This window comes from Corythoichthys intestinalis, chromosome 6 (genome assembly GCF_030265065.1).
Source record: "Corythoichthys intestinalis isolate RoL2023-P3 chromosome 6, ASM3026506v1, whole genome shotgun sequence".
NCBI lineage: Eukaryota > Metazoa > Chordata > Actinopteri > Syngnathiformes > Syngnathidae > Corythoichthys > Corythoichthys intestinalis.
The window spans coordinates 54,770,929-54,788,357 of record NC_080400.1 but is presented as its reverse complement, the minus strand read 5'-3'; the positions used below and the strand labels follow the sequence as shown (position 1 = coordinate 54,788,357).

General features: G+C 41.1%; 1 protein-coding gene across 6 annotated transcripts in view; it reads right to left on the bottom strand.

The window, feature by feature from the left end:
- The window catches only part of aasdhppt (aminoadipate-semialdehyde dehydrogenase-phosphopantetheinyl transferase), a 58,058-nt gene extending 46,543 nt beyond the window's left edge, over nucleotides 1-11,515 (bottom strand). The window contains exons 1-3 of one of the 6 annotated variants that reach the window (XM_057838510.1): nucleotides 10,017-11,508; nucleotides 4,656-4,782; nucleotides 4,079-4,186 (exon numbers count right to left, since the gene is read on the bottom strand). In XM_057838510.1, the coding sequence (XP_057694493.1) occupies nucleotides 4,079-4,186; nucleotides 4,656-4,724 (177 nt within the window). In that variant the 5' untranslated portion in view covers nucleotides 4,725-4,782; nucleotides 10,017-11,508. Of the gene's footprint in view, nucleotides 1-4,078; nucleotides 4,187-4,655 lie in introns of all 6 variants that reach the window. The other 5 variants (XM_057838509.1, XR_009063442.1, XM_057838511.1 and 2 more) reach the window with 5 other exon arrangements.
- Nucleotides 11,516-17,429: the final 5,914 nt, after the last annotated feature.

The following is a 17,429-nucleotide window of genomic DNA, read 5'->3' as shown; positions in this document are numbered from 1 at the left end:
TCGTGGCTGGGTCTTCCAGCAATACAACGACCCAAAGCACACAGCCAAGGCAACTAAAGAGTAGCTCCGTAAGAAGCATCTTAAGGTCCTGGAGTGGCCTAGCTAGTCACCAGATCTGAATCCGATAAAGAAAATCTATGGAGGGAGCTGAAAGTCCGTGTTGCCCGGCAGCAGCCCCGAAACCTGAAGGCTCTGGAGAAGATCTGCATGGAGGGGTGGGCCAAAATCCCTTCTGCAGTGTGTGCAAACCTTGTCAAGGACTACAGGAAACATTTGGTATCTGTAATAGCAAACAATGGTTTGTGTACCAAATATTAAGTTCGATTTTAGTGATGTATCAAATACTTATTTCATGCAATTAAATGCAAATTTATTATTTAAAAATCATACAACATGATTTATTGTTTTTTTTTGTATTAGATTCCGTCCCTCACAGTTGAAGAACTTATGATACAAATTACAGACCTCTACATGCTTTTCAAGTGGGAAAACCAGCAAAATCGGCAGTGTATCAAATACTTGTTCTCCCCACTGTATGTCTACCGTGCACAGTGTCATCAATAAGTGCAACGCCCATGGCACTGTGGCTAACATCCCTAGATGTGGACGGAAAAGAAAAATTGACGAGAAATTTCAACGAAAGATTGTCCGGATGGTGAATAAAGAACCTCGACTAACATCCAAAAAACTTCAAGCTGTCCTGCAGTCCGAGGGTACAACAGTGTCAACCCGTGCTATTCGTTGGCGTCTGAATAAAATGGTAGGATACCTAGGAAGAACCCACTTCTGACCCAGAGACATAAAAAAGCCAGGCTGGAGTTTGCCAAAACTTACCTGAGAAAGCCAAATACGTTTTGGAAAAATGTTCTCTGGTCAGATGAGACAAAAGTAGAGCTTTTTGGGAAAATGCATCAACATAGAGTTTACAGGGGAAAAAAGCGAGGCTTTTAAAGAAAAGAACACGGTCCCCACAGTCAAACATGGCGGAGGTTCTCTGATGTTTTGGAGTTGCTTTGCTACCTCTGGCACTGGACTGTTTGACCGTGTGCATGGCATTAAAGAGTCTGAAGAATGACAACAGATCTTGCAGCATAATGTGGGGCCCAGTGTGAAAATGCTGGGTCTCCCTCAGAGGTCATGGGTCTTCCAGCAGGACAATGACCCAAAACACACTTCAAAAAGCACAAGAAAATGGTTTGAGAGAAAGCACTGGAGACTTCTAAAGTGGCCAGCAATGAGTCCAGACCTGAATCCCATAGAACACCTCTGGAGAGATCTGAAAATGGCAGTTTGGAGAAGGCACCCTGGAGGTGGGGCTCGAAGCCAAGCGTCTGGTGGCCAGGCCTGCCCCCATGGGGCCCAGCCAGGCACAGCCCGAAAAGGCAACTAGGGTTCCCCTTCCCATGGACCCACCACCTGTGGGATGAGCCAAAGGGGTTGGATGCGTAGGGAGCTGGGCGGCAGCCAAAGGCGGGGGGCCTTGGCGGTCCGACAACCAGCTGCAGAAGCTAACTCTTGGGACATGGAATGTACCTCTCTGGCAGGGAAGGAGCCCAAGCTGGTGTGTGAGGCAGAGAAGTTCCGAACTAGATATAGGCGGAGTCTCCTCCACACACAGCTTGGGTTCTGGTACCAATCCTTTCCAGAGGGGTTGGACTCTCTTCCACTCTGGAGTTGCCCACAGTGAGAGGTGCCAAGCAGGTGTGGGCATACTTATTACCCCTCTCTGGGGTTGAAGTCACTGAGTTGGTTGGAAAGCCAAGGCCCCGGGGCTCGATGAGATCTGCCCGGAGTTCCTAAAGGCTCTGGATGTTGTGGGCTGTCATAGCTGACACGACTCTACAACATCGCGTGGACATCGGGGACAGTGCCTCTGGATTGGCAGACCGTGGTGGTGGTCCCAGGTGTGTTCCAATTATAGAGGGATCACACTCCTCAGCCTCCCCGGTAAAGCCTATTCTGGGGTGCTGGAGAGGAGGGTCCGTCGGGAAGTCGAATCTCGGATTCAGAAGGAACAGTGGTTTTCGTCCCGGCCGTGGAACAGTGGACCAGCTCTACACCCTCGGCAGGGTCCTCGAGGGTGCATGGGAGTTCGCCCAACCAGTCTACATGTGTTTTGTGGATCTGGAGAAGGCGTTCGACGGTGTGCCTCGAGGCGTCTGTGTGTGGGGTGCTCCGGAAATACGGGGTACCGAGCGCCTTGATAAGGGCTGTTCGGTCCTTGCACAACAGATGTCAGAGTTTGGTCCGCATTGTCGGCAGTAAGTTGAATTTATTCCCAGTGAGGGTTGAACTCCGCCAAGGCTGCCCTTTGTCACCGATTCTGTTCATAATTTATATAGAAAGAATTTCTAGGCGCAGACGAAGCATTGAGGGGGTCCGATTTGGTGACCTTAGCATTGAATCTCTGCTTTTTGCAGATGATGTGGTGCTGTTGGCTTCATCAAGCTGTTACCTCCAACTCTCACTAGAGCGGTTCGCAACCGAGTGCAAAGCGGTTGGGATGAAGATCAGCCCCTCCAAATCCGAGACCAATGTCCTCAGTCGGAAAAGGGTGGAGTGCCCTCTCCGGGTCAGAGATGAGATCCTGCCCCTAGTGGAGGACTTTAAGTATCTTGGGGTCTTGTTCACGAGTGAGAGTATGAGGGAGCGGTAGATCGACAGGTGGATTTGTGCAGCATCTCCAGTAATGCGGATGCTGCACCGGTCCGTAGTGGTGAAGAAGGAGCTGAGCTGAAAGGCAAAGCTCTCAATTTACAAGTCAATCTACATTCCTACCCTCACCTATGGTTACGAGCTGTGTGTCGTGACCAAAAGAACAAGATCCCGGATACAAGCGGCCGAAATGAGTTTCCTCCGCAGGGTTTCCGGGCTCTCCCTTAGAGATAGGGTGAGAAGCTCAGTCATCCGGGAGGGACTTGGCGTTGAGCCGTTACTCCTCCGCGTTGAGAGGAGCCAGCTGAGGTGGCTCGGGCATCTGGTTCGCATGCCTCCTGGACGCCTCCCTGGAGAGCTGTTCCGGGAATGTCCCACCGGCGGGAGGCCCCGGGGACGACCCAGGACACGCTGGAGAGAGTATGTCTTTTAGCTGGCCTGGGATTGCCTTGGGATCCCGCGAGAGGAGCTGGTTGAAGTGGCTGGGCAGAGGGAAGTCCGGGCTTCCCTGTTAAAGCTCCTCCCCCTGCTACCCAACCCCGGAGCAAGCAGAAGATGATGGATGGATGGATTGGGTGGATGGGTGGATAGATGGATGGAGAAGGCACCCTTCAAATCTCAGAAACCTGGAGTAGTTGGCCAAAGAAAAATGGTCTAAAACTCCAGCAGAGCATTGTAAGAAACTCATTGATGGATACCAGAAGCGGTTGTTCGCAGTTATTTTGTCTAAAGGTTGTGCTACCAAGTATTAAGCTGAGGGTGCCAATACTTTTGTCCGGCCCATTTTTGGAGTTTTGCGTAAAATGATATTGATTTCCTTTTTTTTTCTCCATTCTCTTTTGTTTTTTTTCATTGCAAGCAAAATAAATGAAGATATTACTACAGAAGCATTTGTAATTGCAATCATTTTTCGCGAGAAATTGAGCATTATCTGACAAAATTGCTGGGGGGCCTATACTTTTGGCTAGCAGTGTATTTCAACGGCTTTGTTTTTTGTCAATCCACTTTCTGTGAGTAGCTTCTTTTGTGTTGCTTCATTTCTTAACTCCACATACCAATCTGTCTCAATGTGTCTTTTAAAACATCACCAAATTCACAATGTTCTGCAGGCTTCTGCAGTGCTATTACAAACATAGTGACAGATTTCTCCCGTGAAATCGGAATCTCTATGCAATTACAAGGGTCTTGGGTAAAAAATGTGCATTCAGAGACTCTACAATTTCACTGTACGTTTTGCTGCCAGGTTTATCAGTTTGAAACAAGTTTTCAGTAAATTAAAAGTCTTTGGCCCAACAACGCTAAAAAACGTGGGCACTACTTTCTCTTCTACTATATCGTTAGCTTCCACCAAACTGCTCCGTGTACGAGCTCCAATGTTCCACAAGCTCATCAAAAGGACCAACAGAGGTTATATATACAGCACCTTCACGCTCCTTTTGAAGTCTCCGCTCGTCCTCTTCCCCACGAAGTCACAACGCGGAAGCGGAGGTCGGCGCCGTCTATCACCTGGAGCACCGCGACCTGCAGCAAACTCCAAAAACAACATGTCTGAGCTAACAAAGGTACAGACGTCCTCATTGCCACTTTTTGTAATGTACTTCCTCAATCTAAGTATATTTAAGGCCGAGACTTGAGTGGGACAACACTTAATTCATTGTGCACATGACTCATCACTTAGTTTTCTTTTTGCCGTAATATCACAACAACAGGGAGCGCACAACTATGGCAGCAGCAGTGTGACATAAAAATGTTAGACTAACAAGCATGGTTGAGATGTCATCACTAAATCCATTAACAACTATTCTATCAATATTCAGTGCACTGTCATTATTAAAATACAGGACACAGATGCATAATACCTCAAGGCTTCTATGGTCAGTATCCTACTGTAAGTATAATAATGTGTGTTAAATACAGTACATCTCATCAAGATAGGTTTCTAATTTCTTCCTCATGGGAGTTATCACTGTTGAGAGTAACAGCTGCGATCAGATACATACCGTACATTTGTCTCTACTCTTGTTCTTTTCTAGTACATCTTCACAGCTCCATTGAACACAGGCCGACATCTTCAGCTAACATGCTTCCCATCTGAAGAACATGCTCACTTTTCTACCTCCGGTGCTACTAAATTTAGAATAAAAGTCTTTTCTTTATGATGTACACAAAGCTGCTCGTGTCATGTGGTTTCTTCTTTGTGATGAAATACATTTCTGATGTCTTAGTGTGCACACTATCCACATTCATATTTATGATTATGCCTGCATTGTGTAGCTTGAAAGCATTGATTTTTCTGGGAACATATAGAGTCACAAAGGTCAAATTAAATTTAATGCTAAATGAATATTTTTATACCTTCATTCTACCAGAGGGGTGTGCCACTCGGTGCAACATTTCAACTTTTCTGCAGGACTATTGCACACCAGAGTGGGTTCACACATGCCTAGGTGCAGTTAGGCACACTCAGTTAAATGAGATGTCAGGTATAGCAATCAGGTAGCAATATAGAATAGGATGTCAACCAATCAACACTTATGGGTGATTTTCATTATACTAGGTTCCCACCTAACATTGCCAGAATTGTATACGCCCCACCCCACCTAATCTCATTTGCTTTCAACTTCCCTTCCCTCCTCCTTGGTTACCAAGCCCCCATATGGTGTCCACGGGTAAATATAATTATAATGTATATATAATAGCGGTGCAACGGTTTGCGGTTCAAAGCCGAACCATTCGGTTCGCCCTCCACGGTTCAATACGCCTTTATGAACCGCGCCTTTTCGGTTTTGCAGATAATGTATTCCGAACACTTATGGAACGAATTGATCGAGCTCTGTGTGCCTGTGTGTGACGTGAAGCACCGCTGTGGAGAAATTACCACCCCGCAAGTAAATGTCGGATCGCTGTCAAGCACCTGTGTAATAGAAGCCGACTAACCCCCTCTCTCGCTTACGAGCGAAGTGAAAGTGAAACAAGAAAGAAAACAAATAGCTATGGCGAGCGGAGGAGTGGAGAGACCGAATTTTGAGGAAGCACCGGCTTCTTTCAAATCTGCGGTGTGGCAACATTTTGGTTTCCCCGTGGATTACAATGTGGAGGGAGAGAAAATATTGAAAAAAAAAAATTGCAAGCATTGCTCAGTGCTTGTTCCCCATGCTAATGGCAACACTTTTATAACATGACTCCAGCACCTCAGCCAGCATCACCCACAGATATCACTTTGTCAGGGTAGGACAACCCCGAAGATGACACCAGTGAAAACACATGGCGGGTTTTGTTAATTTATTTGCAACGCTTGGCCTGCGTTACATTGTTCCCTCGCGGACATATTTCTCCAACAACGTAATCCCCGACATTTATGAAATGGCACGCAAAGCCATCGAAGATGATTTCGCTAAAGCACATAGTTTCGCCCTGACCACTGATAGTTGGAAGTTGGACGTCCCGTGCTACAGAGTGCTACTGCCTAACTGTGACGGTACTATAATTCATACCTGTCAAATTGTACGGTCTCGTCGTAATTTGTACAAGTGTGCACTCATTTTTGAATGTGTACGCCGTACATTACGTTCAAAATCTGCACGTTTTTCGTGCATTACGTTTTTTTTTTTTTTTTTCATCCGTTCGGATTTGGTCACCGTTTCTGCAACGAGACAATGCGTTGCTTAAATGACGCGAGAAAAGTCAGAGACTCGGAGAGGGAAGAGTGTTTGTTGAGACGCTGTAGCAAACGCGATGCTAGGCTAGGTGGCTCCAATATTACCTGACTTAGCCGACAACATACAATCTACGCCTAGATGTCTCATGCATATAGAACTACGTGCGAAATGACAGACTCAGTAGGGTTAGTAAACAGCTGCCATTTTAGAGCAGTAAACTTCTCAGAAAGGCTCTGTTGTAGTAAACCTTACGAGCCAACCTAAGCAACTTTTTATCTAAAATACTCCTAAATCGGCAAAATCTTGACTTGAGTCTATCTTTAAAGGATGAAACAGTTTTCAAATTTTCACATGTCAAAAGTAGCCAGAAGGGAACTGATGCAAAAAAGGGAGCAATTTTATCAAATTTAACGGTTGATTCACAACATTAAATGACCTCCAAACATAGCAAAGGTTACTGTTTTTTTTTTTTTTTTAATTAAAAAAAAAAAAAAAAACATGAAAAGGTATCACCAGTTACTTTGCCAAATAACTTTTTTACTACTGTGTATTTCAGTAGTCAGTCACTACACTAGCCAAAGAGCTAAGAGGCATTTTAACAGTCGAAAATGTTTACATTTTAAGTGTTTATTTCATTTTTTAATATCCGAACCGTGGGCTAACTGAACCGTGGTACCCCTAATATATAATAATTAGGGCTGTCAAAATTATCGCGTTAACAGGCGGTAATTAATTTTTTTAATTAATCCCGGTAAAATATTTGACGCAATTAACGCACATGCCCTGCTCAGACAGATTTAAATGACAGTACAGTGAAATGCCCACTTGTTAATTGTGTTTTGTGGAGTTTTGCTGCCCTCTGCTGGCGCTTGGGTGCGACTGATTTTATAGGCTTCATTGTGTAAGTAATTATTGACATCAACAATGGCGCGCTACTAGTTTATTTTTTGATTGAAAATTTTACAAATTTTATTAAAACGAAAATATTAAGAGGGGTTTTAATATAAAATTTCTATAACTTGTACTAACATTTATCTTTTAAGAACTACAAGTCTTCTATCCATGGATCACTTTAACAGAATGTTAATAATGTTAATGCCATCTTGTTGATTTATTGTTATAATAAACAAATACAGTCCTTATGAACCGCATGTTGAATATATATATCCATCTTGTGTCTTATCTTTCCATTCCAACAATAATTTACAGAAAAATATGGCATATTTTATAGATGGTTTGAATTCCGATTAATTACGATTAATTAATTTTTAAGCTGTAATTAACTCGATTAAAAATTTTAATCTTTTGACAGCCCTAATAATAATATATAATAAATATAATTCAATAACAATAGCACCACTATGTTCATAGGTAGCATATGCATTTAGCAATGTATTTGTTGTTGTTGTTTGTTCTTTTCCTTTTCTGTCTGCTTCCTTTTTTTCTGTACCTCCCATAACGGCTTCCTGTTCGCTGCTTTCTCCTAATAATGGGTGGGTAGTAACACGTTACATGTAATCAGTTACTTGAGTAACTTTTTGAGAAAAAAATTCCTTCTAAGAGTAGTTTTACTAAGCTATTCTTTTTTTTACTTTTATTTGAGTAGATTTGTGAAGTAAAAAACGCTTCTCTTCCTCCCTTACTTTGGGCTACACAAGAGTCGTTACATTTTTCCTCTTTATTCTACATATTATATATATTTTTTTTGCCAGCGATGCCGAGTAGCTGTAGTAGTAGCAAGTATCTCTACCGATTTCTCCAATGAGACATCGCAACAGTATTCACATGACTCCATTATACCAATCAGACGCAAGCTTGCCGTTCTTTCTTCACGCCAGCCTGTTCAACATGTGGTGTCTTAAAAGCACCGTAAAAAATGAAGTATTTGATATAGAGCGCTGGCCTCAACATAACTCGAAAGTGTGGATTTTAAACTCCCAGTTTTTGTTTGGCACCGATTGACCACGGAAAACCGGGGATATGATCCTTTTAATTTCAAAATACTAATTATGAAGGAATTCTTCACTATTCAAACTAAGAACTATTTTCTCCATCAGAGGGCACGCTTGCTTTTTGGACGAGTAATGCCTCATTTATGTAATTTTTTTCTCATTGGAATTCAATGATTTCTTTTTCTCTATTTCTTTGGCTTAATGTGGTTATGTAATGAGTTATTGTACAGTATCATTATAACAACAGTTCATATCGATAACTGCGCTGAGAAAAAAAAATTTGTTTAAAAAAAAAAAATCAAACAAAAATAAAAGCAGTTATTCACAATGTTACTCATTACTTGAGTATTCTTTTTACCAAATACGCTTTTACTTGTACTTGAGTATATTTTTTGGACGACTACTTTTACTTGAGTAATATTATTTTTAAGTAATGCTACTCTTGCTTGAGTAAAGTCTTTGGCTACTCTACCTACCTCTGCTCCTAGTGAATAAAACGTAATGAACAACCACAATGGGAGTATATCATGTGATACATGAGAACTTTTCAGACCATAAGGACACTAAGGCCACGTCTACACTAGGACAGATAATTGCCTTAATTTCTTCAACTCGGGGTACCCGGTCTAGTGTAGCCGGGCTATCTGTCGAAAAATCGGAGCCACTGAAATGGAGCGCACCGCGGCCATTTTTTTGTGTGGCATTGTAAACAATGGAGGCGAATGGTAAAGACGCGGCTCTCCTGGTAAAAGAATAACCTGACTAATTAGAAAAATCAAATTGCATTCTGTCACACTGTTTTTAAAAGTGCACAAGCATTGTACACACACACATATATGGAAGTAGCATTAGATGTATTCGGGCTCTCCCTAGTGAAGGGGTGTCAAACCGGTCCTCAAGGGGCTGTAGTGGGTTCTGGATTTCATTCTAACCAATTGAGATGAATACCTTTTCACCAATCTGTTGTCTTACAAGTGTCATCGGTTGATTGCAGTCAGGTGCTGTGTGTTTTAGCAGAAACCTCATTGGTTAAACTGTCTGTGCTGGATCTGTTGCAACAAAGACCAGGACCCAATGCGGCCCTTTGTGGAATCAGTTTGACACCCCTGCCCTAGTGGTTCATAAAGGAGTTATTTCTCAGTTTAATTTCACTTTTTGGTTAGACTTGCAATTTATTCCTTAAACAGTGTCCTTTTAAACAGTTTGGTATGTAATTACTGAAACGAAACCTTATACAAATACATTTCTCATATCTTTCCTGTATCTAAGTGCAGAATTAAGCCCTAAACTATGCATAATGTACTGTGTCTTCAATTTGATTTATATGCACTGTACACTTGCTACCATTTCACCCTTTCTCGAAAAACTTGGCTTGGATCCCACCCATTTCAATAACCTCCGCCCCATTTCCAATTTACCCTCAATCGCTAAAATTCTAAAAGTTTGTAGCCTCTCAACTCAATAACCATCTCATCACAAATACTATCTACTACAATTTTAATCTGGTTCTCTCCCCCTTCAGAGCACTATAAACAGCTTTACTCAAAATAACTCACAATCTCCTTGTATAATACAATACTGATTTACTCTCAATTCGTGTTCTCTTTGACCTCACAGCTTCTTTTGACACTGTTTCTCCCACTATCCTTCTAGACCGGGTTTTCCCCCTATTGGTATCACCCACACACCCCACGCTTGGTTTATCTCCTACCTGTCTGACAGCACAAAATTTGTTAAATTTGGCTCCTACCCCTTCCTGTCTCCGCTGGCGTACCCTAGGGCTCTGTCCTGAGGCCCCTCCTCTTTATCATCTACATTCTCCCCTTGTTCCAGTTTCTGTGAAGATAACATCCATTTTCACTGCTACGTGGATGACGACCAGTTTTACCTCTCCTCAAAACCAACCTAAATAAAACAAAGAATTAATTACAAGATCCTCCTCATCACTGGAACTGAACAGCTAAAGATTTTGTTGTAACATTTCTGCTTGTGGTAAAATATTTTGTATTGGACTTGTAATGTTCACAAACGTCTTACTCTATCATAAGAAAGGAGGGTGTGTTGATAGTGTTAATTTGGAGCAATAGTTACACCACTAGGGGGCTATATACACTGCTAAAAAACCAAAGGCAACCCTAACAAAACACATTGTATATATAAATGAATGAAATATTTTTTATTAAATACTTTGTTCGTTCCATATTTGAAAGTGCTGACAACATAATCACAAAAAAACAAAAAACTATCAATTCAAATGTATCAACCCTTGGAGGTCTGGTTTTGGAGTTATACTCAAAATGAAAGTAGAAAAAAACACTACAGGCCAATTCAACTTTCATGTAAACAAGTCAAAATGAGGCACAGCAGTGTGTGTGGCTTCCAAGTGCCTGGATGACCTCCCTACAACGCCTGGGCATGCTGCTAATGAGACGACAGGGGGTGTCCAAGGGAATCTCCTCCCAGATCTGGACCAGGGCATCACTGAGCTCCTGGGCAGTTTGAGGAGCAACCTGGCTCTGCCAGATGGACCTAAACACAATGTCCCAGAGGTGTTCAATTGGATTTAGGTCAGGCGAACATGGGGACCAGTCAATGTTATCAATTCATTCTTCCTTCAGGAACTGTAGCATACTACAGCCACATGAAGTTGGTCTTTGTCGTGGACCAGGAGGAACCCAGGTCCCGCTGCAAAAGTGTAGCTTATGACAATTTATCCAAGCATTTCATCCTGATACCTAATAGGAGTCAGGGTACCATCATTTAACCTGTAGAAGTCTGTGTGTCCTACCAGGGATATGCCTTACCTGACCATCACTGACCCACCACCACACCTGTCATGCTGAATGTTACAGGCAGCATAACGTTCTCCATGGGATCTCTGAACCCTTTCATGTCTTTCGCATGTGCTCAGGTTGAACCCTGACCCACCACCAAACCTGTCATGCTGAATGATGTTGCAAGCTGTATAACATACTCCATGGGATCTCTGAACACTTTCATGTCTTTCGCATGTGCTCAGGTTGAACCTGCTTTCACCGGTGAAGAGCACAGAGCCAGTGGCATAGTTGAAAATTCTGGTGGTCTATGGCAAATGCCTCTTAAGCTCTACGGTGAATGGCAGTGAGCACAAGGCTCTCTATAGGATGACCATCCTCATGGAGCCCATTTCTGATTGTCTGGTCAGAAATATTCACAACATGTTTATGACCCCGAAAAACAGTGTCAGCAATAAAATTAACTTATATGAATATTCATAATAATAAGTTGAAAATTAGCGGGGGGGGGGGGGGGGGGGGGTTTGTTTCCCATCATCAAGGCCGTGCAGAGACCAGTGGAGGGGCAGGTGCTCATAGATTAAAAGGGGCACATGAACAAGTATTTAATACAAATTACAACAGGGGTCACGAACTCCGGTCCTCAAGGGCACTTATCCAGTCTGTTTTCCATGTCTCCCTCCTCTAGCACAACTGAATCAAATATTCAGGAGTATTATTAGACTTCGGGAGAGCATGCTAATAAACAGGCGTTTGATTCATTGGCTGCGTTCCAATCGCGGTTTGAGTTGCCCTCGCTCACTTGCCCTAAGCACTTGCGATGACGTCACACTGAGGCCACTTGGATGGTGGAGGGAAAGTGGGCAGAAGGGGAGCAAAAGACGTAAATGGAACACACCTGCCCTCATTCACTCACAGGCAAGAAAATCATGGAACAACCACAAGGTGTGGGAGTAGCGCTATACTGCCTATTTTAAATCAGTGGCGCCTCCAGAAATTCTTCATATGTGTGGCCAAATGGGGCCACTTAAAACCTTGGGGTGGCACACCAAAAAATAAAAGCCATAATTTCAGGTTTTTACTATGTTGTAGTATGAAACAGGCTAGTAGAAAATTGTCTGAAAGACTTCAAGACACACTTTCTGATATACTTTTGTTGATGGTGTTACATTGTATATTGTATACTTTTATATTGTGTTAATGTGCATAGTCCAAAATAGTCCAGTCAAAATTTTGAGTTCCGCAGCTACAACAATCTACATTAGGCCTGAACGATATATCGTTTAAACATCGCAATCGCGATGTGCGCATGTGCAATAGTCCCATCGCAAGGACGTGCGATAGTTTTTTAATTTCATTTTTTTTAATCCACAAACGTTTGTTTTGAGGAAGGAGAGGGGAAAAAAGCGCACAGCTTCTCTTTCTCTCCAGCAAATCATCGGCTCCTCCCCCTCCCCCTGCAACAGCGGAGTGGAGGGAGGAGGGGCCGAACAGCAGAGCGGAGGGAGGAGGGCCCGTTCTCAAAGTGAAAGCAAGCAATCAACACGTTGGAGGAGCAAGGAAGACTGTATCCAAAAGGAGTTTTGGAAGTATTTTGGCAAGAACAAGACTATAAGGGACAAAAAACAGCCCTGTCGACAGTGCCTCGCCATGGTTGCCTCAACAAGAAGTAATCTGTCAAACATGTGGGACCATTTAAAACGCAGGTATCTATGCATTCCTGCTACGAGCTCCCCATCAGAGGCTTTTTAGCACAGGTGGGAACATTGTTACGTGCCAACGTTCTTGTCTCAAGCCTGCTATAGTGGATAAACTAATAGTCTTGGCCAAAAACCTATGAGACCCAGTTGAGAATTGCTGAGCAAGGAAGGTGGACGATATGCAGACAAATACATAACACAGCTGAAGGAATGTCTTTTCTTCTTTTTATTCATGTGACAGCTATCAGGAAGGCAGGACATTTGGGAGTTAAAATGGTTCTGTTATTCATCACAGTTATTTGCAGTTATTCAGTTCAATTATTTACAAGTTCAATTGAGTTTGTTTCTTTTATATTTAAATTTATTGTAAACCGTATTTTTCAAATAACTATATATAGTACAGCTGCACATAAAGTTTTGATACTTAATATTTTTGTTGAAATATTTTTACAACTTTGTTGCCGTTTTGCAGTTTTATATTGTTATATTTTGTGTAAACAACTCAGGGGACTAATGCACTTGCACTTTTATTAGTCAGATTTAATATTTAAGTTCAAATATGTTGACAACTTTGTTGTTTAACTGAGGTTTTTATGTATTGTTATAGTTTGTGAACTCTTTTGTCATATTTAATATTTTTGTTCAAATATGTTGACAACTTTGTTGTTTTACTGAGGTTTTTATTTATTGTTATAGTTTGTGAACAACTCTTTTATTTGTCATATTTAATATTTTTGTTCAAATATGTTGACAACTTTGTTGTTATTTTACAGAAGTTTTTATTTATTGTTATATTTTGTCAAAAACTTAGGGGACTAATGCACCTGCTCTTTTATTTATCATTTAATGTATTTGCTGCTGTTGAAGTGTAAAATATTGTATTCAATAAATGATCTATTTTGTGCAGACATGACTTCCTGGATACCTTCATACAGAAATCTTCATCATTCACAAATTAAACGGTATTATATGAATACACTGTGGTCACGGTGTGTTATGTAAAGTATTTCCAAACAGCTATTCAAGTCATTTAGTGAAAATTTCTTTAAAAAAGATAGATCTTTTTTTTTTTAATATCGCAATATAATATCGCAATATATTGCAAACCTAAAAAAAATCGCAACAATAGTTTTTTCCAATATCGTTCAGGCCTAATCTACATTATACTGGCGAGTGGGGTGACCAGTGGGGTAGCCAACAAATTCATTGGGGGGAACCGTGGCCAGGGCTCGCCACCCCCTGGTGGCACCATTATTCCACATCGCACAAAATATACAGCAACTCATGACAATAAGCCAGAGAAGTATTCCGCGCTTGATCGCAATACACTGGTACTTGGGAATTGTCAGAATTATCAGTTTATCAAATTTTATTTGGGCATTTTATTATTTATTTAGTTATTTGTCTATACCATACAATCTGTAAACAGATTTGATGTTCAAATACATTTAACCTATTTGAAGTTTAGTTTCAGTCCCTCCTAGACATGTGCCGGTTACCGGTTTCACGGTTTACCGTGGTGTGAAAACGTCGCGGTTTCAAAACCACTAAAATTTTCCGTCATACCTTAGTACGGTATTCGCTATTTTTCATGTGCCAAAATGCAGCTGAAGTGGCTTGGTGCGGCACCGCTCACCCCTTCCCGTTTGTTGCCGTGAGTGTCACTAAACAGCCAGCAAACCCAAAAACAAATCCTCCAAACACAAGGCGTACTTTTCTTCAATTTATTGAGCTCTCAAATCGTGGTGAAATATACAAATAAATACATTTAAAACGTTGTACAATTGTATTTTTCCACGTGTGATTAGGTTCAACAGGATAGCAGTAGCACCATTAAAAAGTTCGCCAAAAACAAATCACACATTTTCCTTTCAAATTCAATATACAAACTAACTCAAACTTACAAAGATGAATGTTAGCCTAGGCTAAACTGGGAGAGCAGCTTCTTTTATGTCTCACAGCCGCTGAGTGAGAGAAAAGCTTGAATGAAGGGGGGAAAGAAAAAGAATAGCGTCAAAGATCGCTAACTGAGAGAGGAGGTCTCACTCCTCACTTCTTTTTTTTTTTTTAGATGAAACCTTTCCTCAACAATATTTACATTTTAACTAATTTATAAAACTAACTTATACATTTTTAACTAACTTATTAACTTATGAATTCTTTGTTCTTTTTAACACAAAGGCATGGCATCATGTAGACTAGAGTTGACACAGTGGCTGAAAATGGCAAAACTTCACTTGAGCTTCCCCCCTCAAAAAAAAGTCATACAGTATATATTTTTAATTTTATTTAGAAGTGTTTTTACTTTTTATAGCAATTATTTTGTTCTTACTCTAATATTGAGCAACTTGAGCTGTGGCTGTGGGTATAGTCTAGGTTCTATTTATTTTAATTTTATATAATATTTGTTATTTTTTGTTAATTTATTTATTTTCACATTATATTCATGTTCCAATTTGCAAATATGTTTTGAAAAAATCCTGTTCAATGGATTTTTTTTTTTTTTAAACCCATACATCTCAAAATTTTGGAGCTATAATTGCAATACCGTGATACCGTGAAACCGCGGTATTTTTGCTCACGGTTATCGTACCGTGAAAATCTCATACCGGCACATGCCTAGTCCCTCCCAAAGCCATTTAATTGACAGAACATTCCTTTCGTTAAAAGCTAAATAGAAAAGGCAAGCGAAATAGAAACATCAATGACAAAAGTTGTCATTGTTTTTTCCTTTTTTTTAACTGACAAAAGTCAATACAAAAGTAACTTTACTAATTGTATAGAGTTCATTTTGCCTACACTCTTTATTTATTCATTTATCTTTATTTTTATTTATTTATCTTTTTTTTTTGGGTACTCCTTTGATTCCATACGTCCTGCCATAACTGCCACATACAGTCTAATTTTTTTATTTTAAATTATTAACAACAATGATCAATTTTAAAATTCCAAAGGCAGTTTGGTATTACATTCAAACACCGTGTTGGCTCCTCCATTCATTTTCTTCTTCTCTAGTGGTAAATAGACAGCAGCCAACGGTATTTGAGCTTCATTATCACCACCGCGTGGACATATTTTCCGTGTACCACTGCAATGCATTGTGGGATACAGGGAGCTCCGGAGTGACCATCGTTTTTCACTCGATCACTGAGCCTTCTGAGGGTCCATCTCACAAAGTTCACTTCGCTGTTTTGGGAATGGGAACGGCCCTTAAGATGGCGGCGGGGATTCCCTCGGGGGGCGGTGGCTAGGGCAAGTGAGCGAGTGCTCATTTAAACCGCGATTGAAACGCAGCCATTGACAACAGACTGGATAGGTGCCCTCGAGGACCGAAGTTGGTGACCCCTGCCTTACAACAACATAACTTCCATTTTAACCCTTTAACACTAAGCCTATTTTGGCCGAATTTGCATGCATTTGATTTTGCCTTTATGTTTCAAAGAAAAAATTGTTCACAATGGCCAAGTTGGGTCCCTTTTTTAAGGACACCTTGAACTTCATGTCCAAACTGTTGTTTTCTTCACTGATCAATTATAATCAACATTTTGGACCCAAAAAGACAAAAAAAAATCCCAAAATATTTTTTCAAAATTTGTAATGTCAATGTTCCATTGACAAACAAACAGGCTCGACCAACCGTTTTGAAGCTTGATAATATTTATTCTACTTGTTAGGATAAACATTCAATAGAAAAAAATAAGATTGAATAGTTTTTTGTTTGACAATTCAACACAAACAGCAAGTATGGTCATAGGCGTTTTTGGCCTTTACACATACTATGGTCAAAACAGGTTATATACAGTGCAAAATAGTGAGAAAAAAAAATAGTATATATCATCTAACACAAAAAGGGTTTGGAGGATATCTCTTTGGCACTGCCAATTAGGCACTGCTATCGTTTACAGTGTTTAATATAGATGTGTTTCCTTAAAGGGTACGTAGTGCCCTGGGAAATTTTTAATATTCCATCATTTATCCATAAACGCATGCCTTTTGTATTCATATCATGCCACTTCGTGTAATTACACACAAGAAAATGAGAGAAATTTGGCTCGATTGTCAAGCTAAAACGACCGGCGCCCGAGATCTGGCAGATTGTGTGCGTGACGTCACGACAAGTGAAGAGTGCCACCGGCCACGAGGGGGGCAGCGCCTGTCTGCATCAATATAATTCCTTCTAGTGAGGGGAGACTTAGGGGTGTTTTGAGCTGTTTATGCTGATGCATTGTGTTCGTCCTGCACATATTCCAGGTTCCCTCATGGAGAAACACCCCTCGTTGTCAATAAAAGAGAATTCAGAATTGACAGTGAGGGGTGTTTCTTCAACAAGAAAAAGGCTCAGAGCTTTAATACTGAATGGCGGCGATGATCGCAGACAATTTCGTTTCTAGTTTCAGCGACGAATCCGATGTAGAAGGACGTAACGAATGTTCATCTAATGGTGACGAGGAGAGTTACGAAGCTTTAATCGGTGTTTTAGGTTACCAATTTGAGCCCAAACGAACGCCAATGCAGCGTAATGAAACGGTCATTGAGGGGAGCAATGACACTGATGAAACATCGGCAGCAGATCGTGTGGGAAACACCAATGATTTGTTTTGCATTTCTTTTTGTGAAGCTGATACACCGTGACTGCAAAATAAAGGAATGCATAGAATAATTATCAATTATTGCACTATCATAGCTTTT